General features: G+C 45.0%; 1 protein-coding gene across 1 annotated transcript in view; it reads left to right on the top strand.

Annotated features, from left to right (window-relative positions):
- Positions 1-21,330, top strand: part of LOC144799655 (transcription factor HES-7.1-like) — a 59,400-nt gene that overhangs the window by 24,372 nt on the left and 13,698 nt on the right. The window contains exon 3 of the mRNA XM_078671109.1: positions 10,313-10,400. Coding sequence (XP_078527235.1) covers positions 10,313-10,400 — 88 coding nt within the window. The remainder of the gene's footprint in view (positions 1-10,312; positions 10,401-21,330) is intronic.

Below are 21,330 nucleotides of genomic sequence, written 5' to 3'. Positions count from 1 at the left end.
CCACCAAAACTAGAAGAACAGTCACCCATGCCCTCCTCACCAGCAGACTGGACTACGGAAACGCCCTGTACGCAGGAACGTCGGCCTATCTCCTGAGACGACTACAACGCATCCAGAATGCCCCAGCACGTCTGATCCTCGACATCCCCGGCTGCAGCCACATCACACCCCACCTGAGAGACCTGCACAGGCTCCCCATCAACAAGAGGATAACCTTCAAGCTCCTCATCCACGCACACAAAGCTCTCCACAACACCGGCCCAGCATACCTCAACAGACAACTCAGCTTCTACACCCCCACCCGCCAGCTCCGACCTCGCCACAGTCCCCCGCATCTGAAGAACGACCGCCGGTGGCAGATCCTTCTCCCACCTCGCCGCCAAGACCTGGAACACCCTCCCCACTAACCTACGGCAGACCCAAGACCTACTGACCTTCAGAAGACTCCTCAAGACCTGGCTCTTCTTCGATCACTAGCAGCATCCCCCCCGCTGCGCCTTGAGACCCTCACGGGTATGTAGTGCGCGTTATATGTGTCTTGTTTGATTGATTGAAGTGGGTTGTATTACCCCCCCTCTTTTATCTCTACCATTTTGGACCCAGTAAAATTAATTTTATCTACCAATAAGTACAATAAGTCATTCACACTCTGCAACTTGTCACAATACCCTAAAAACCCAAGGGTGCTCATCAGGAAGCACCCACCCAACCCCAATAACAACACCTCATGAACTCCTCTAACTTAGGATCCCTTTGAGCCAGTGCAAGGAGGGGCCCAGTGATAAAACATGCTATCTATTGGGTGGCTGAAGACTTTCTGTCCTGTAAATGACGACAGCCTTGGGATCCCTTTGCTGATAAGTTATCAAACTTGTCGCACCCCAACAAGGAGTACTTTTTGTGTGTGATGCTATGTATCAGGATGTTCATCATTGCTTTTCGATTTTCCTCCTCCACCCTTTGTAAAAATACAAATATATTTATGCCAGGGCATCAATAACTCTAGTCATTTGAAACAATTGTAATAATGTACACATATTCACACATTTATTACTACACTGCAACATTCAAGTTGAAGTTTATTGCCACAGTACAGCAAAGCTGACATTTTTTACTGCAGCTCTTCTAATAGCCACAATACCTCTTCAGGGTGCTTTTTTACCTTGCTGCAAAAAGTTAGCCCTTGCATCCTTTTTTGGGTGAAACTGCTTTTCTTGAAACTAATAAAATGTCATAAACCATGTATACAGATGAGCAGAGTATAATATTCTATTTATTAACATTGTTGAGGGAGGGGAAAGGCACCATGAATAACTTGAGAATTCTCCTTTCATGATTCATGGTCTCAGCCTACTTTCAACAATTGTAATACATAACATTTTACATTCTGCTGGAACAGCTCCCACTATATTTGTTATAATTATTGTTTTATTAATGCCATGTTATTCTTCTTCTTCGTGGCAGCATTAGTATTTTTATTGTTACCAGTAATGACAGTATTATTGTTGTTGATTTTTAGGTCTCGCCTGTCGATGCGCATGCGCATCGAGCTTGCGAGACTATTGCGGCTTAACCACTCTTTAACTAACTTGCAAGGAATCGTGGCGATTCCTTGCAGTGCCCGTGACTTTTAAGCTCAATGCGCATGTGCATTGAGCTTAAAAGCACGTGCACATCAGTTCCCTCAGCCGCACTCCAGGCCCCTGCTGTTTTCACACCCTCTCCCCGCTCCGCCCCCTCCCCTGCCCGCCGTGTCGCAGATCACAGAATCTTGTTTATCTACTTTGAAGCGCACGGCCGCTAGGCCGTGCCTCCCCTCCTCTCCTCCCCCCTCCTCCTCCTACTCTCCTCCCCTGCCTGCCGTGTCGCACCTCTCCCCTCTCCCCGCTCCGCCCCTCCCCTGCCCGCCGTGTTGCAGATCACAGAAGCTTGTCCTGTCATGTTTTTCGAGTCGGAAGTGAAACAGAGGCAATAGGATTTATAGATTTCCACAAGAAGACGGGAAGTAAGTCCTGCGCCTGGGAAGCTTGCAATGTATTTTTCAAGTGCTCGCTTGCATAGCAAATGTTTTCTTTACTCGAACGTTTTTTAGCCATTGTCTAACATTAAATCACCTATTTATTCTGTAATGGTTTGTGAATACGCGTGTAAGTGAATAACAGATGGCTTGTTTCCTTTTGTAACGTATCGTTTGTTACCTCTGTTTTTTTTCCCGTGGCCGCCTCAGTTTCATTTTTTCCGTGCTATCTCACAAGCGCGGCCGCTCACTTTTATTTTCTTCCCGCAGGATTGGTCTGTGCATATAAAAGTAGGGCTGGTGCTGCTTTGAGCCAAGTGGCACAGGAGGTGGGGTGGGCAATCCCAGTTAAAGTCAGCATGCCAACCTAGTACCAGCACAGCTAATGTCAAGGCACTCAAGAAGATAAGGGCCCGCTTCCCAGCGTCATGCAGTGTCCATGGGTACAGCAGCACAAGCAGCCCCAACAGCACCTACGTCAGGCCCCTCGGGCAGTTTGTACTAGAGGGTAGAAGCACAGCGCGTCCGAATGCTCCACACTTGGCTCCCACCACGCTTATCGCACCACCCCGCAGCTTCATGGGGGCTGGCAGGGGTGTCACGGCACCACAGGGCATCACAGTCCATGGCCCACTAGATCACCACTCTGCAGTTTGCAGCCGGGAATCGGCTCCACCTCCTCACCCCCCAGCACCGGATGTCAGCAGCTTAGCGCCAGCAGCCTTGCCTCTCGGGCCGTATCCTAACTCCCAGCCATTGTAGATTGGGCCCCCAGACCTGCCACAATGCTGTTCGCAGTGGTGCCTTCTCCTTCAGGCACAGCAGGGCAGTCAGGAAGCACGGGAAGGGACTCTGCGGGCACACAGCAGGGCTCATCATAGAATAATCACCGGATAAACGGGGCAAATAGCATAGCTCACTTAGAGCACTCCCGCCATGATGGCTGCGCAAGCCACGACCCCCAACCTCCCTCATATTAAATTGTATTCATGTGTAGTGTTATTTAACCTACAGGATTTGGGGATTATGCACTATGGTTTTCCTTACATGAGGTTATTGTATTCATGTGTACTGTTCTTTGATACACAGGATTGTGTTATTATGTGCTACTGTTTTCCTATGTGGTGTTTTTCCTTGCAAGGTTTTTCCCCAAAATCTGATTTAACGCCTCAGAGGCCGGATGAGCTGAGGGCTCAGACAGTTTTCAGGACTCTGTTGGTTTCGTGGATGTTGTTAATCTCCTGAGTTTTATTTTTGACATTTTGCTACGATGGAGGTGCTCCAATTCACAATTTCTTTCCATGAATTCATCCTGTACCACAAGAGAGAACAAGCACTGCCGTTGCCAATAGGTCTCGCAGTAGGAAAGTTGGAGCTATTGCAAATAACAATGCCTTTTATTTTTGTTTTCTTTTTAAAAAATTAAAGGGCTTTGTCATTTACAAAACCAATAGCTCCAACTTTCCTACTGCGAGACCTATTGGCAACGCCAGTGCTTGTTTGTATTGCTAGTACTGTCAAACATACAGTTTCTGTTCATATTAACATAGCATTATTGATAGTAATAATAACAGTTTAACATAATTTCCTAAAACAAATCTATACCCAACCACAGTAAATGTAGAGCTGTATCCTTGGGGCTCCCATTCTCTCCTACCAAGTTGGCGCAATGGTTGCTTTAAGAAACTGAAACAATCAGCTTCTCGGCATGTTCTCTGATAATGTTTTTCACTATTCTATTCTCTCCTTCAGACTAAATCGAGGGCCCTTTTATAAATCTTTCTTTGCGTGTACAGGATTAAAAAAACGTGCACTTTTATTCTTACTTCAAGTCCAGTATGTTCATTTGCTATGGGTCTACTGTCTTACAATTGCTGGTCAGGAGAAAGCGTTTATTATCACCTATTTTAACCCCTTCCACGCTCATGACGAGTTGGGCTCGTCATGAGGTAGCCTCCTCGCACGCTCATGACGAGCCCAGCTCGTCACGTAACATGCGGTTCCGCAAATCTCAGCGTGCGAGCGGAATTCCGCCCGCACACATGCGGTTAACTTGAAATCTCTGCTGCTCCTTCGACTGCTAATCACCAGCCAACCCTCCTGGGGCGACAAGCAAGTAAGGGGTGGGGGTGGGGGCTCAGGTTCTACTATACAAGCAAACTCGTGCATTTACATTAGTGGCGGCTACCGTTGAAAAAATATGGTGAAGCATGATAGCACCAAACTCACCATATATGCCATGCCACATTTCTCGCCGCGTTCTATGAACAGGAATGTAAGGACTCTCTTCCTGCTTGGTGGAATGCAAATCAACCAATCTTGGGGCTGATCTCATCAGCATGAGAGCGGCTCCAGGATTGGTGGTAGCAGGCTAAACCAGCGCTCATTTTGAGGCTGTAGACCTGTACCAGCACAGTCGGGGGATTGCTGGGTCTACAGAGCGCATGACGGGCTGGCAGTAGGTAGCCAGCCAGCCAGCCAATCCGACATGGCCATAGAAAGGGACAGCCCCGTCCCCTGCCTCACACTTGCGCTGTACACAGTGCGAGCTGGTTACAATCAAATGGCTTTATTAGGCTATTTTATTTTTGTGTGTTTGCCTACTGCACTCGCAGAAGGCGGAGCAATGCTCCTCCACTCTTGTGGAGGAGCTGCAGCTAGTTTCCATCCATCCTACAAAGAGGCACATGCTTCCTGTTCCTCCCTTCATCCTGGCAGAGACAGCACAGGCATCGTGTCCACATGTGAACGGCCTCTTGGTCAAGGAGGGCGTCCTATGCACATGCGCTATGAGGTGGAGATTGGTGGTTCTTCTTATTAATGCATTAGCTTGGTTAATGAAGCAATGTAAACACGTCTCCATTTACAGCTGCACCTTTAGTGGGACAATACAAGCATTTGTCATTATGACTTTGTGACCTTTAATGGACCAGTTGTAGGGGTTTGCAAATGGATCCTAACTCTAATTTTCAAAGTTTTCTGAATATGTTTTTTTATGTCATTTGGGCCTTTTTAAAGTTGTTTCAAGAACATGTGATTGGAGTTTTAAAGTTAACTTGTGACACAACAAAGTGTCCATTTTCAGCGCCACTAACATTCATGAGGAAATATTGCCAGTTTGGCAAGGAAAGTTATGTGAAGATGTAAACATAGGAAATCCTTGTGAGCCACAATATCCGTGCAGATGCCCATAACTCAGATTTATGATAGACTTGACTTGCATTATTAAAACGTTATACACCCTTACAGAGCACTTTTAGCATGACCAACCTTCCTTTAGTGGGGCATTATCTGCTCCTCTCAGCATAGTTGGCATACCTTCAATGAGGCAATACAAGCACTTATCGGCTGGACTGACCTACCATTAGTGTAAAATGATCTGCATCTCTATGCATGTCTGCCATATTTAGTATAGCCTTAGAGCCCGCAATAGCGGGCTCTACCGGCATTTAAAGGTCTGCTCTGGCATTAAAGGCCCAAGCCAGAGGCTTAAACAAGGGAGTGGGCCTTTAATGTCCAGTAGAGTCTGCTACGGAGGTCTCTAAGGCTATTAGAACATTCCACCCGAAGACGACAGAATGTTCTAATTTTTTAAAACAAAGGCCCAAAGGAGCTCAAGGGGGTTCTAATACCCTCGGGCTCTGTGAGGGCTTTATTCACAGCTGTTGCTATGAACAAACATTGAAATGTTGATACTCCGGGCCTCTACCAGCCATTAGAAGACCGGAGCACTCCATTGTCTTCAATGGAGCTCTCAGCATTCCAATGTTCTTATATAGCCTTAGAGCCTGACCATGCGGGCTCTATCTGCCATTAAAGGCCCGCTCTGCTCGGGCCTTTAAAAAGTTAGCGGCCCTATAATTGCCAGCTGAGCCCGCTAGGAGGACTCTAAGGCTATTAGAACATTCCACCCCTAGAGGGCAGAAGGTTCTAATTACTAAAAATAAAGGGCTCTTGGAGCCCGAGGGCTTTAGATCCCCTTGGGCTCCGAGAGGCCTTTGTTCACAGCAGCAGCTGTGAACAAAAACAGCATTGGAATGTTGCTCTGCAGGCTTCTACCGGCCCATCAATGCCCGGAGCACTCCATTGTATTCAATGGAGTGCCCTGCATTCCCATGTTCTAACACAATAGTAATGCTTCTTGGTGGGACTGACCTACCTGTAACATTTTCTGCATCTTGCAGCATAGCTACTATACTTCAATAGACAATAGGACTTGGCTTATGTTTAGTACATTTGGGCACACTGGTACTGCCAATGTCCATGGTCATCTTGAATGATGAAAGGGGGGATTCAAATAAGGGCTCGAAATTGTGATATTAATTGCTTGGAAGCTGAAAAAGGGAATGGCAGAGATGGGGAGCTAGAGAGGAGATCCCACCCAGGACTATATCCTGCAGGAATAAGCACTCTATTTGTTAAATAAATCAGCAATTTAAACTTGTTTGGGCCACCACCCGTGGCAGCTTATATGAAATGCACATGTGCCAGGTAGATTTTGCTCTCCTATGGGCCATTTTGTGCCTACCCTTTAAAAGTTTACATTTTGTCAATGTATATTGTTGAGTCAATTTTCTTTTGTCTGCTTTCTGTGTGATCTTCGAAAAAGATGGTTGTCCTTTTGTAATATATTTGCCTTTGCTTCTCTTATCCAGTGCCTGGTGCATTGAAACCGATGGGCCCCAGTTAAAATTCAAAGATGCAGTCTAAGTAGTCGAGGCAAATGTTGGCCTTTCAGCACACAGTGTACAATTGCCTCCCATCTTGTAATGTAGCCTCTGTCAACATTCCTTCGTATTGGACAGGGACATCTTACAGATTTTGGGAGCCCTGTCCCAAACATATTTTTGGGGCCCCTGTTCGGAACAGCTTTGAATTTATGATCCATTTTCAGCTCTTTCATGCCTTCTCCGACCAGGCCACTGACAGTGGACAGGCACACCAGCCCATATTCTGTGTTTACATCTAATATTTAAGGAAAGTGAGGTGTGTTTTTGATATTGAAACAGCAGCTGCTCACTAATATTACTGCAAATAATCTCTGTGACATATGAATATGTGGGGTCCTGCTTTGATCTGAAAGAATGAAACATAAAACCCAAGATTTCTCTTCAAATTTTCCATTAATTTCTTTTGAATATGGGTAATGTGTGAGAGACTATTACACTCTGCTTAAGAATTATTCGAAGTCACCAGGGCAAGACACTCACCAGAACAGAGCTCACTCTGCCCAAGTCTTAAAACATCTCTGGTATTGGAACATATGTATAGCACTTACTATTCTGATGTAGGGTGCTGAAGCATTTGCCTACATGGGTAGCACACAATACCATGTGGGGTGTGGGGTTGGAAGGGTGTTATCTTTATTTTGATCCTGTGTGGGATGTGTTTCCATGTCTTGTGTGATGATCAATGAGGTACGGTTATTGTGTTATGGGACACGGTGTGTAGTGTGATGGATGAAAAAGTCTAAGAGACAGGCAGTAAGCCAGCAGATCTGCAGGTCATTTTATGATATTTCTTGTATTCATAGTGCACTTATTTGGTTACTGCACTGGGTCGTCCGTTGTGAGATATTTTATTTAAAGTTTATGGTCCTGAGCAGGTCTCGCTTGGAAGAACACATCCCAAATCAGACTATCATTGTGAGATATCAAAAGGTGGTAATAGCACATAACTATCAGTGACCCGCAGTACTGAACTAAATTAAAGTCTACCATTGGCCAGTGGCATGTGACAGATCTCTTTACGTATTCCGTGCCTGTTCAGTCTGATGGCCGGTTTATTGCTCTGGACTGGTACAGTACTGGATGATGGGCAGGACCCATAGCAGTTTTATCATATGTGAGTATGAGAGTGTCAATCAGTATAGGGAAATTATTATAAAGTCTTTATGAACTACTGGCCACTGTCCAACCACTAAGTGTTATGGTTATTGTATGTTATATTTTATATTGTATAGCAATTGTATTTATATTGCACTTACTACATCTGAAGAGGAATTTCCTCCATATCATTCAATCAATGCCCAGTGACTATGGGCCCTGGTTAGACAATACTTGACAGAAGGATGCCTTGCAAAGGGTGGCACTTCGGGCTGTTATGCACCATAGAGAGATTGCCCCCAAGACTATCATAAAACAATGCTAGAGTTGGTGTTATGTCACAATTTAGAGCTCCCTATTATTGTCCCGTGCATATATTGAGTCCACAATATGAACTATTAATGTATCTATATATAAGAAAGTGCTGATTTATTATTCTTCACTTTAAATCCACTTACCTTGATAATATGTTGGTAGTCAATTTTATGGTGTCTATATAAGAGCAACTCATTATTAAATCGTCAATATTGTAATAGGACACCTTAATGTCACTGCCTTTCATAGCCTGTGCTGCACCCATGTCATGGAGCACCTGTCTTCCTAAATAAATTAATAAATAAATAATCCACATTTGTAAAGCGCACAATCACCCGTAGCCATCGGGAAGATTAAGCGAGCTATTGCCCAGAGTCACATGGTGCTGGGCTAACCTGCTGCCGGAGCCGGGGATCGAACCCTGATCCCCAGATTCCAGCGTCAGTCGCCCTGGCCGCGGCACCACACCTCTCCCACCACTGTATACAATTTCCTGCAATGATTATACTTAAAAGTAACACCAAGCTGCAACTTACATTGTTAAATAAAGGTTCTTGCCCTATGCCTACTGTTCCATTTTTCCTTTTAAAAATCTGAGTATTTACTGTCTTCTTAGTTTTATTTCTGTCACATTTAGAATGCCCGCTTTCTTCTTTTTTTATACTGCACTGCAAGCCTTATTTGGCTTTCTCACACTTCAAACAAAAATCGTTTGTTAAAAACACTCCAAAATAAATCATCTACCGGGTTCACAATATTTAGACCCTAAATTACCAAGAAGTCACACACTGCAGGGCAGCAGGTAAAGTTGCTCTGCTGCGTGAAAGGGGGAGAGCAGCACCACATCTACAAGAAGCGGCGCTGTTCCCGCTCTTTCCCTGCGCTGATTTACTTTAGACAGCAATGACCCAACACAGTCATCCTATCCGTGTGCCATGATACAAGGTTGTTTGCATTGTCTGCAGCAGAGGTTATAGACTAATAAGGGGCCCCCTCCAGTACAAAAGCTATGCTTTCATGCTTTTCCCACTTTGCATGTGTGCTGTACAAAGCAGCATACCTGCAAAGTGAGAAAACCAAGGAGAAATGAAAATATTTCTCCTTGTTGCGACTGCCTCGAAGACAAGTAGGATTGTAGCACAAAGCCTGATCTACAGTTCTTTGTAGACATGGATTTGATTCAAAACCCATGAGTGGATGCATGGGAACATCTAGGCACCACCCATGGAATGCCCCATCAAACAACGTACCGTAAGGCGCAACCTTGCATTGTGCAAGTTTTACTATCCATCACAAATCGCATTTTAGGCTGAATAGTAAATCCCAACTGAACACTTTGCAAAAGGTTTGCGAAAGTAACATAACCCTGACACAAAGGGGCTCATAACGATGTCATTTTAGGGCCCACAACATCTGACATTGCGGTCCACCTGCCGCATTATGATGTGGTGGGCAGAGGCATCGGGCGGAAGGGCCGTCTTCAGCACTTCCGAGGGGCTAAAGGAGCCTGTTGGTGCATCGGAAAATACCCTAATCCCTTGAATGACGGAAGAGCCAGCCTTGGCTCCTCTGTCGAGATTATGATGACACTTTTTGACAGCCTTTTCATATCAGAATTTCGGACATGAAAAGGCAGTCTGAAAGTGTCTTTATGGGATCCTAGCAGGGTTCCCTTTCCCCCCTGGCACTCCACTATCACGCCTGGGGACACCTATGGTGCCCCTAAGCCTCCATGCACTGGAACATGTGCGGCAGGCTTTTCCTGGCCGCCGCACCAGCTACCATTGACAAATGGATGTTTGTCACCACCCTATGGGCTTTCACCTTGCAATACGGCAGTCGGAACCGCCAATCTCAGGTTGGGCAGTTCCAAATCGCAACGGTGTCCGCCCGACATCGGAATTAGGCCCAACGTGTTTGTAAGTCAGGCTTAGGTGTGCCGATATGAGATTACAATGCACCTTCAGCTTTTTTTATCAGGTTCAGTTACTTACATGTCTTCAGGATCTATGAGGAAAGAAATTAAGAAACTCAGGTTCCTCAAATAGAGGGTGCCTTCAGAAAGGATGGAGTTGGTTTTATTTTAAGAGTGATTGTTCTTGATTTAGAGCAGAAATAAAGTGTGTGTTTTTGTGTATTCTGCCTCCTTTCACAGAGACTCCTTAATCCGAGGATGGAGAAAGCAGACATCCTTGATTTCACTGTCCAGTACCTGAAGGGCGAGACCTTCCTGCGGACTCGAGGTAGGCAGCAGATGTGTGTGGATGTTTGTCTCTTCTTCCAACAGTGTCAACCATGGTCGGTGGGTAAAATGGAGCATCAGGCCTACGCTCTCCTAATTTTCTGCCTCCTGCCTCTCTTATTTTACTGCACCAACTGGGCCCCTGTTCTGTTCATGTCTATCTGGCACTCACTAATCCTAAGAGTCAGGCAATCACAGTACTTTTGAATGGCATGTGAGCTACATGTGCCAGCTGTCGCATATTTCGCAGGGCTTGTATGCTGTCAGCCCTGACTCTCTGTGGTCTCCTTTAGTGTAGAACCACACCCCTCAATGATGTACAGAAGCCTTGCTAATTGAATACAGGCCGGGCACTTTAGGGTTCAGCCTGTCCTTCCCCAGCTGGTGTCAGTCAGCGAGGGTACACCTTTTCTACTTCATCACAGGATGGGGTGGGATGAGAAAGCCTCAAACACCCACAAAGCTCTGTGATGAGTTGTGAAGGGCAAAGGCGTAGCTATAGCTTTCTGCAGTACTGGGGCGGTTCCTGCTTTTGCCGTCCACTAAAGACCGGTGCAGGTAAGAGCGGGCGGTGGGGATGTTTACAGACAACGACGAGGTAAAAAAAAAGAAAAACACTCAACTAGTGCAAATTACTCACCTCACCCGCCACCCCCCCAAAAGATACCCCCTAGCTATGTCACTGAGAGGGGTGGGGGGGGGGCTTCAAACTATGTTGCCATTAAAGTGAAAGAGAAATTAAGTGTATGGAAGCAAGAGAACAGGGAGGTGCTGGACCAGGTTAGGAAAAATGTACACTTTTCTGTAAAGCGTTTCTCCTCAATTAATCTTTTCGGAACTGTTTCCATGTAATATCCTGCATAAAATATATAAGTATATGTAATATGTCGTAGAATGTGAGCAATAATTCCCCTTCCAAATGTACCCGTTTCTTTCATGACCCATCTACAAGATTGCAATTCTGAGAGCCATGGGGCATTTCACTTTATAAACAACTGGCACCAAGGATGCTGGTGGCAACAGGGCATCCTGTACACACTTGTGTAAGTAGGGGGACGGAGGGGAGTCGAATACACATATAGACATGTTTGTCTAAGAAGATGTGGAGATCGGGTTTAGAGGGGCTAAACTCCAAAGGAGCCAACCTTGACGCTATCATTACCAGCAAGGATCTAGCCCTCCTATCTAACATCATTCCCATTGACTGGTCCGACCATCACCTCACCCTATTCTCCATAACTATCTCCGCCTCCCCCCCTCCTACCAAAACTATTAAACCCATGAAACTGATCAGAAATCTCAGTCATATCCCTCCCGACTTACTTGAATCCAAACTTCATGCCCAACTTCTCGCTATCCCTCCCTCCCTTAACACGAATGAACTTACTGAACAATATAACAAAGCTGTCACTGCTACCCTTGACCTTCTAGCCCTTCTCAAACTCAAAAAACAAAGATTTATCCCCTCCAAATCATGGTTTAACACAGATCTTAATAATGAAAGAGGCAGACTCAGACTGACTGAAAGATTATGGAGACAGCACCCTTCTCCTTCTAACCTGGCCCGCCTCAGACTTGCTAGATCGTCCTACAAAAAACACATCTTTAGATAAAAAACTTCCTTCTTCAGGTCACAACTAGATCGAGCTCAGAATAGGCCAAGAAAACTATTCAACTTTGTGCACAATCAAACCGCTTCCGCTCCGCTCCCCCTGTCCCTCTGGCCTCGACGACTATATGTGAAGAAATGGCTCTCTTTTTTTCAGACAAAATTAATTGAGCAATCCTTCCTCTCTACTGCGAACCCTACCACCAATTCGAACAACTCTCTTAATATCCCACCCTCTATCAATACTTCCCCCACACCCACTACTGCCCATCATAACTCTAATCTCCCTCAACCCCCCTTGCCCTCCAATTTCCTGGACTCCTATCATTCTAATTCTCATCCTAAAAACAATGCTGCATGGCTTAACTTCCAGACAGTCACTGAAAGAGACGTCTTCAACATCATTACCAAACTCAAGCCTTCCTCCCACACCAAAGACCGTCTCCCCTCCAAACTTGTCCAAAACCTCAAACACATCATCACCCCTTCCTGGACCTCTATTATCAACAGCTCCCTTGCCACCGGCTACGTCCCCACTTCATTGCAACTTGGCCAAATCACCCCCATTATCAAAAATCCTCTGGCAGACCCAAACGACCTCAATAACCTTCGTCCCATCTCCAACCTTCCCCTTCTTTCTAAAGCCCTGGAAAAATGTGTCCTTCTCCAACTAGATAGACACATTGAACACTTTAACTTACTAGACCCCTTCCAATCTGGCTTTAGGAAAGGATGCAGCACTGAAACCGCCATGCTAAACATTGTTGACGACATCCACCACTCACTCGACAATGGTGAATCTAGCCTTCTGATCCTCCTTGATCTCTCTGCAGCGTTTGATACTGTTAACCACTCTGCTCTACTCAATGTTCTTAGAGATCGATTCGGCCTGAATGGTACGACACACAAATGGTTCGTCTCATACCTACAACACCGTTCTCAACAAATCAAAATCCAAAATTGCCTATCTAACGCTACCTCCATCTCCTTAGGAGTTCCGCAAGGATCCATCCTCTCTCCCTCTCTCTTTAACCTTTTCGTGGAACCCCTCACACTCATTCTTAAACAAGCCGGGATCAACTACCATCTCTACGCCGACGGCACCCAACTCTATTATAAGATTAAAACTCATGCTGACATCCTTCACCTCAACAACACTCTCATCAAGATTCAAGCCTGGTTCCACACTAACCACCTCAAACTCAACCCTAAAAAAACTGAAATTATTCTTTTTACCCCTAAAAATAACCAGCTCCCCATTCAGAATTGGATCTCTGACCTTAATGCCCTCATCTGCTCCTTATCTTTGTCCTCCTCAGTCAAATCACTAGGGATATCCCTTGACAACCTCCTAACCCTCAAGGTACACATCAACAATTCTGCCAAAGGATCCCTCTTCACTCTCCGCCACCTTAAGAAAATCAAGCCCTTCATCCCTATCGATGATTTCAAACTAGCAGTCTAAATCCTTGTTCTTTTTCGCATCGACTATGGTAATGCCATTCTCACCGGAATTCCCAAGATCCACCTAGCACCTCTTAAATCTGTGCTCTACCTTGCAGCTAGGCTTACCTCAGACTGCAAGCGATTCAACCACATCCCCCCTGCCCTTAAAACCCTTAAATGGCTCCCCATTGAAGGTAGGTCAACTTACAAAACAGCCTGCATTACACACAAAATTCTCCATCAGAACACACCGATCTACCTCGCTAACAAACTCACTAAAGCCGGTTGCTCCTGTTCCTTGAGAAGTACTAACACCCTCCTTCTTATCCCCCCCCTTCTAAAAAAGAAAAACACCCAGTCACAATCCTTTTCCGGCAACGCACCTTGCATTTGGAATGCCCTTCCAACTGACCTTCACTGCAACCCTTCCTACGCTAGCTTCAAAAAAGAACTCAAACTACATCTCCTCAATAAGTCCTGGGGACCCTAATCCCTATCCGTTCTCTCCCACCGGCCACATCTGTCTGACCCTAGATGCACCCGCCCTCCCTTTTTCAGCCTTACTCGCCCTTCCTCCTCGTCACCTCCCCTTCCCTGTTTACCACCTTCACTCCTCCTTGCACCCCCCTTCCCTTGTCCACCCTCAGCCCCCATCCCCTCCAACCCCCCCACTTCTTCCACTCCCGCTATCTTCCATACCAACCTAACGGACCACTAACCTCCCTATTCTGACTGTGCAATTTGCCGACTCTCTTTTCAATTTGTGCCTTATGATATTTTTGATTATCACATCTTCCACATTTTGGTGTGCTTATTTCCCATATTTTTTTTTTTTTTGCTGTGGTGTGGTGGGGCCAGTGCCCTCAAATATACCCGATCCACGCTTGAGTGGTACATTTGTTGTTTTACACTCAGACATGCAGTCCTAATAGGATGAACACAACTATGACTCTCAGAATGTAAGGTGAAAACGTGGTCTGGCAGTGCTGCTCACGGATGGAAAGGGAAACTTGAGAGCTTGCAGGAATTGTGTGGAAGTGTGCAGAATTGTCCAGTTCTGAGCCCCCTCTGCCATGTCATTGATAAGCGCTACACCGTGGCAAGTTTAGGTCTGACTGCGCTGCATCCAGCAGGGAGGCAGGGCCACCTTTTAACGCTGGTGACACCCGGTGTGACAATCTTTTTTGGCCCACCCCCCCACATGACCTCCTCCTTGGATTCCCTCCCTATCACCCACCAAAAGGGACCCTAATCTCTCCATAGTCCTTCTCTCAAATATATTCCTTATTTTTTTTAAAGCGCTAGTAAAGGCTGGCTTTGCTAATCCACTCAGCTATCCACATAAAAAAGGCAGCTGTGCAGGAAGAGGGATGCCTGCCTCCTACTACCAGCACAGCTAGAGATAGGGTGGCTATATTGTCAAAGCCAAAAACCGGGACCGGGCCCAGACATAGAAGTAGGACTAGATGTGGTTACTCGTGGACACAGAGGGGATTTAGTGACATCTTTCACTCGCACAGGAAGGCACGGACCACGAGGAGGATAACAGTCCAAGGCTGTGGGCTTTCTTCGAAATCACAAAGTGTGGTCTAACTCTTGGAAGGAATAAAGGATATTTCAAGTTGTTCTATGCCACAGGAGTAGAGCATTGTCTGGGTTGTGTTGAATCCTGGAACTTGCAGTCTTTCCTTTTTTAACTTATTAAAAACAAAGCCAATGATGCTACAAAGAAAATTACAAAAGCCAGGCTGGATAAGCCAACATATGAGTTGCTGTTGGGCGTCAGCGGGGTTGAGATTCACATAACTCACTCCTCCTAAATACTGTTTTGTTGCATCAGTAGAGTTAACTTATGTCTACGGTGTGATTGTGCAAGACGGGGTCACGCGAGCTTGCACATTAGTTAAAATGTGATGCACTCTCACATTTTCACCGACCATGCCATCTCTTGCTGCATCACAACAGTCCGTGGTTAACTCTTCCGATGCACGGAGTTTCCTCATCATGCAGACAGTGGTATTTAAGAGGATTAAAGCACCCAGCTCTCTGTAATCCCAGGCACGCTCCTACTTGAAGGCAGCTCTGGGGGCTGTCAAGGCAACCGCACTCTGGGACATGCAACTGGGGCAAAACCCCTTTAAAAAAGTGGTTTGGAAAAACGTAAAAACTATATCCCTTATAGAGGATAAGGCCGCTTTTGCAAAAAGAAACCATGCGTGGATGACATTAAACACGTATAAATCCCTGACACCACAATCTTACTTCAGCCAGGGCTACCCAAAAATTACAAAACTGAAGTTTTTGAAATATAGATTAGGGATCCTGCCCAGCAGAGAGCATCAACCACCATGGCTCAGGAGCAATGGCCATGAAGTCTGTCCGCTCTGCAATCTAACAACCGGAGACATACTACACATGACCTGTCTCTGTGAAGAGTTCCGACAAGTCCGTCGACAGCTATTAAGGGACCAGTTCAAGCAGATAGGGACCAGCACGCGAAGGGAGGCTGTGCTTGCATGCTTGAACCCCGTAAATATAAAACTGAACTGTAGATACATCAAATTTCTGACTACGATAGAGCAAAGCCTGCAAAACTTACAACTGGCAGCAACTTCTGGCTCTGGGACCTAATTGACGAACTTTGGGCCACAAAAGTCTAGCCTGCCCTGGCTCAGGGAATACTGTCCGACAACTACCCTCGGTCTCTCACCGCATGCCTTTCAACAAAGACGATTACACAGACTATATTCTTATCATATTTTAAGAAATTGTTTTAAATGTAACGAATGTACTGGTTTTAATTAATTATACATAATAAATTTACTTACTTACTTACTCTCTGTAAAAACCAGGACATGTTTTAAATGAAATGTGTCAGGATGTCTGACCAGTCCTCGTGGGAAAACGGGACTGTCCTGGTAAATTCGAGAGCCCTGGTCACCCTAGCTAGAGGGGTATGCATGAGAAATGTTTACTGCAGGCCATTCTGCAACATATTGACTTCAATTCTGTCGGCAACACAGAAAGGCCCTAGCAGCACGAGGATACAGATTGCTTGCAGATCTACCTGGAATAATAAACAAGCAGCACTTTAAGCGATCGCAAAATCGATCGCTATTGTAAAAAAAAAAAAAACCTACGCCCGCGAGTGGTGTGTGCGCCACTCTGAAGCATATGTTTTCAATGATCGCGCCCCCGTCTGGGCACTATAATTGAAAACATATGGGCTTTGTGTGCGCGTAACTGACACCAATAGGCCATAGGTGGAGCAATATGCCCGCCTTTGGCCTACTGCGTGCTCTGTTTTAAAAATACAGGCACACAAAGGCCAATAGCGGAACCCAAAAGGAATCACACATGCACGAACGCGTGCGATTCCAGGGTCCGTTTTCAGACCCCAGACAAAGGGCTTTTGCCCTGCGTGAGCACTTCTGTGCAGTGCATCACGAGGGGCGAGCCCTAAAAATATCTGTTCTTTGCAGCGGGCATACTAGCCCTCTGCACTACTTTATGGCTAGTCAATACTGCACTAGACAAAACTTGGATCTCTCTCTCTCTTTCTCTCTAGCAGGAACATTAATCACTAGAGTTATCTTGACATTTTTATTGGTACCTGAATGCCGGAAGAACAAGGAACTCTGCAGCAGTTGCTTTTAAATAATAAGTTATTACTAAACACAGGAACACCTGCGCTCCCACCCCCTAGCTCCCTCCGAGGCCAGTGCAGACACACCAGCCACGCTCCCCTAAAGCGGGCCCTAGAGGGATGTTTAGCTTACACTTTTTCTGGAGCACGTATTATGCTGCACCCACAGGTGCACTTTTTGGACAATAACTTTCAAATGCACTATTACTTTCACTCTAAGCTTGTGGTGTGTAGTAGGAAGATTGTCTCTGGCTAGCCAACCCCAGCTTTACTAGTTCTCAACTTTTTGGGGCTTATTAGTGTAGCTGTGTACTGCACTCTGGGGAGAGGTCTGCAATTGAGTGATTTCACAAAGGTATCGAACTAAGACAATGCTCTAGGGAGCCAGGTTCAAATAAAATCCCCTCCCCACCCACAAAATCTGTTTTTTTTGGGTGGGGCATTCGAAAGAGAGGTTAACAAGATACCACTGCAGAACTTACTCCTATGTCCCAAAACATAATGTGCTGTTACTTGAGGACAAGGGAGTAGCCAGAAAATTAAAATACCCCCCATTTTGATCCATGCCTCGAACTCCGTCAGGTGAGTAAAGCAGGTAAACTCTACCCACTCTAGATGAGGTCCCTTAATCGAGCCTTCTGTCCATCTATTTCTCCATATTTTTAGCCTGTAATGCATCCATCCATCTATCCATGTTTTCATGTTTCCATACATCTATCTTTTCACCATTCCATCCATCATTACAGTCTGGCATCCATCCTTCTACTCACACTTCGAACCATTCCTCCATATTATTACCCATTCTTTCATCTATCCATTTTCATCCACACACCAATTCACCCTCCTTTTATCAATCATCCTTTCACCTTTCCATCAGCCCATTCATCTAGCCTTTTATAATTACAGACACTTTCTTTCATGTATATATTGTTTTGCCCTTCCATCCATCAGCCCTTTTATCCTTGCATTCATCCACAGTCCCTTCCTTATTTTTTATATGTCCTTCCTTTTTCTCTTCCCTTCCAAACCTCTCTCCCACTCTTACTTTCATTCCCTCTCTTTTCTCTTAAATTCTTTGCTGTGGTTCACTCCTGGTCACTGTGTTGTTTATCCTTTTCATTTACTTTTGATTTTTTAAAATATCTTTTGTCTGCAGGGAAGAGCCAGGAAGGACAGAGTCATAAATAACTATAATTGTCAACACCACCCTGCTTAAGCTGTGAGAAGCAGGGGGGGATGAGGGGGGGTCACTACACCACTGCCTAAGGTCATCTTAGATCTTAGGCCAATCTGTGGTCTAATCACAAACTGCGAACAAAGAATACTCAGGAGTTATCTGCTGGGAAGTCTGCTATCTGACTATAAGCTCTGAGTTAAGCATTCTAGGCCAAGACCTACAACACCGCTCTGCTACCAAACTCACAGGAATTTAATAGGTCTGTAAACTAAGATTTAGGGGCCTGTATCAAGGTAAGCAGAAGTTGCCTAAATATACACAGAGGCAGATCCCAAAACACTATTCATGTGGCTCAGAAAATGTATTATTAATTCAGACTATGTGCCGTAGATGTTTTTAGGTTAGTGCTGAACATGTGAGTGCAGCACCTTAGTGCACTAACTGTAGACACAGGATGTTTCAATAGAATGTGGTAGTGCAGGGTCTGTGGACAGAGGAATTGTGGGTGTAGAACATGTGGGTCTAGGGTGTTTGGTGACAGAGCATCAGTGCAATGGCTGTTGGCACAGAATCATTCCACTGGACGTGTTGATGCAGGGCTTCCCAACTCAAGGTTGTACATTTGAATTTCTAGTTCTGCATGTACAGAGCGGTGCAGGATTAGTCACTGCAGGAATCGCCAGAGGTCCTTCCAAAGCAGAATAGGAACTGTGGATGCCGGACATGGGTGACTCTCACAGACCTTTTATCATGAAAATTACACAGACACATATGGTGGAACACCACCATGGTTGCAGAAAGAACGAACCTGTGTCATTTTCATGATAAAAGGTCTGTGAGAGTCACCCATACGGCACTCATGTTGTGTATGTTTTTAGCCTTCACCACAATGTGCTGTGAGCTTGTCACAGAGGGAACACAAGTGTTTTCTTTATCTTGAAGTCTCAGATCTTAATATTTGTTTTTATTCCTTCGCCAGGTTGGTCATGTTCTATCAAGTACTACTCAGAGTATGTGTTAGGCTGGTTTAAAGAGGTAGTTTACACCATATGTGTAGATAGATTTGATTTTATACGGTCCTGGCGAATCACCACCAGATTGATTGTCTACTAGGTGAGAAACATGTTGACCACACAATAGAGCACCCTCCCTGAGACATAGCCTCAGACATGCGCCATTGTCTCTTTTAATCAGGTTGGGAGACCTATTGATTAAAATTGTTTTGCAGCTTGAATCTTTCTTTCCTTCAGGTTACACACCTCCACTCACTCATCTACACTCATCTACACTGGTTAGGCCCCTCACCCACACGACACCAAAGAGCCCCTCAGAGGGAGCCCATCAGGCATTGCAGCCTCCACCTGAGGAGGAGCTGCCCTATGATGAAGCAAGACACCCACTGGGTGTTAGGGCCCCAAATTCCAAGAGGAGGAACCCCCATTCTCCTACATCTCATGACCACGCAAAACAAGTTCCCATAGTTTTCCCTTGTCTCGCAATTAGGCTCATCATACTTTCTGTATCTTTCCTTTGGAAATGCACATACAAAAGATAACTTGTGTCAATTTATTCTAGAAATTGTGCTTGAAAATGAATCACTTTACTCCATTTTCAAAATCATTCTCAGTAGGAAGAATCACAGAGCCTCCTTTAGGCGCTCCTTTGCTGTGCTTGTAAGAACAGGCAAATTCTGTGTTTTATATAATGCCTCACTACTTTCAAAATCTACTAGCCGCCACTGGTTTCAGCAGTGGTGAAGGACCACCCAAAAATGTAATTCTAGGGGTTATTACCTTAAGATTATGAGATACTCACCACTGTACAGGCTCAGGGAAGCAAAAGTGCATGAATAGTAGGAAGCTGTCATATAGCTCCCTGACGGACCTGCAACGTCCCAAAGTGGTCATGGGTGTAAAATGTGCATGCAGCTTACTCAACCTGTTTGATATTTGTGGGCGATATAAAGGGATAAAGATGCACTCCAGAGGGTATAACAACCAGGGCATCGTCTCCAGGTTATAACCATAAATTGCGACCTAAACAGCCACCATCCTGTTCCCTGAATGTTCATTAATGGACTCAAGTTTGATTACCACAGCCCGTTATGACAGAAATTATGTAGTGAACAATGACGTCCTGATTAAAGTACATTAATAGTTGATCCTAATGCTTAGCATCTATCTAATTTCACATTATTCTCTAGCAGGCACCACAATAATTCAAATCCATATTTGAGATACCTTTTTCCTTATGTAGTATATTTGAATTCACAACATAGGAGGTGATCAGGAGGCCACTGAGTTTCTAACTTCTCATTCCCCTCCACCAATAAAAGACAAGTCTCCCCCAAAAAAACTAAAATGTGAAAAAGAATTATAAAATGAATTTGGAAAGTTTAGTATCAGTTTAAACAATTCTAAAGTGAACACCCTTAACCCAGTCAGTCGCTTATAAGAGAAGATACTTCTAATCTACCTTCAGAGATTGGAAATTAAATTGTCTTTTCTCCTCAGTGAAATTTTAATGTAGCCTTCTTAGATCTCATTGCTTTTATTTCTGTGTGTTGTGTGTGTGTGTGTGTGTGTGTGTGTGTGGGTGGGGTGGGGGAGTGAGGGGAGGGCGGCAGGATCCGGGGGGAATTCCTCCATGAAAAAAGCTCTTGAACATGCAGATTGGGTGAGAGAATGCACAATACTAGATATATATGTAAATTGGATTTACAATTTAGACCTGTGGCTTAAAATATCTCTTGCCTTCAACAGTGGTTCACCAGAATAGGCACCTTCCTTTGATTTATAAACTCAGATATAAACTTAGAATGCTGGTAAAGTAGATTCCATTAAACCTTTAATTCAAACGTAAGCATGTCGCTGCCCCTGATATACGCTGATATTTGTTGAGGCATGATTTTCATAATGCTTTGCTCTATGGGTATTCCCTTCAATAAGTGATCTCAATAAATGTATTTGACGAACAGCAATCCCTAAAATGAAGTCGCAGGAATCACTTCGCCCATTTGAGCCTGACAACAATATCCTCACTGGAGAACTATC

The sequence above is a fragment of the Lissotriton helveticus genome, chromosome 12 (assembly GCF_964261635.1).
Source record: "Lissotriton helveticus chromosome 12, aLisHel1.1, whole genome shotgun sequence".
Lineage (NCBI taxonomy): Eukaryota > Metazoa > Chordata > Amphibia > Caudata > Salamandridae > Lissotriton > Lissotriton helveticus.
Note: the sequence above shows the minus strand (reverse complement) of the source record. Positions and strands in the feature narration are given on the sequence as shown.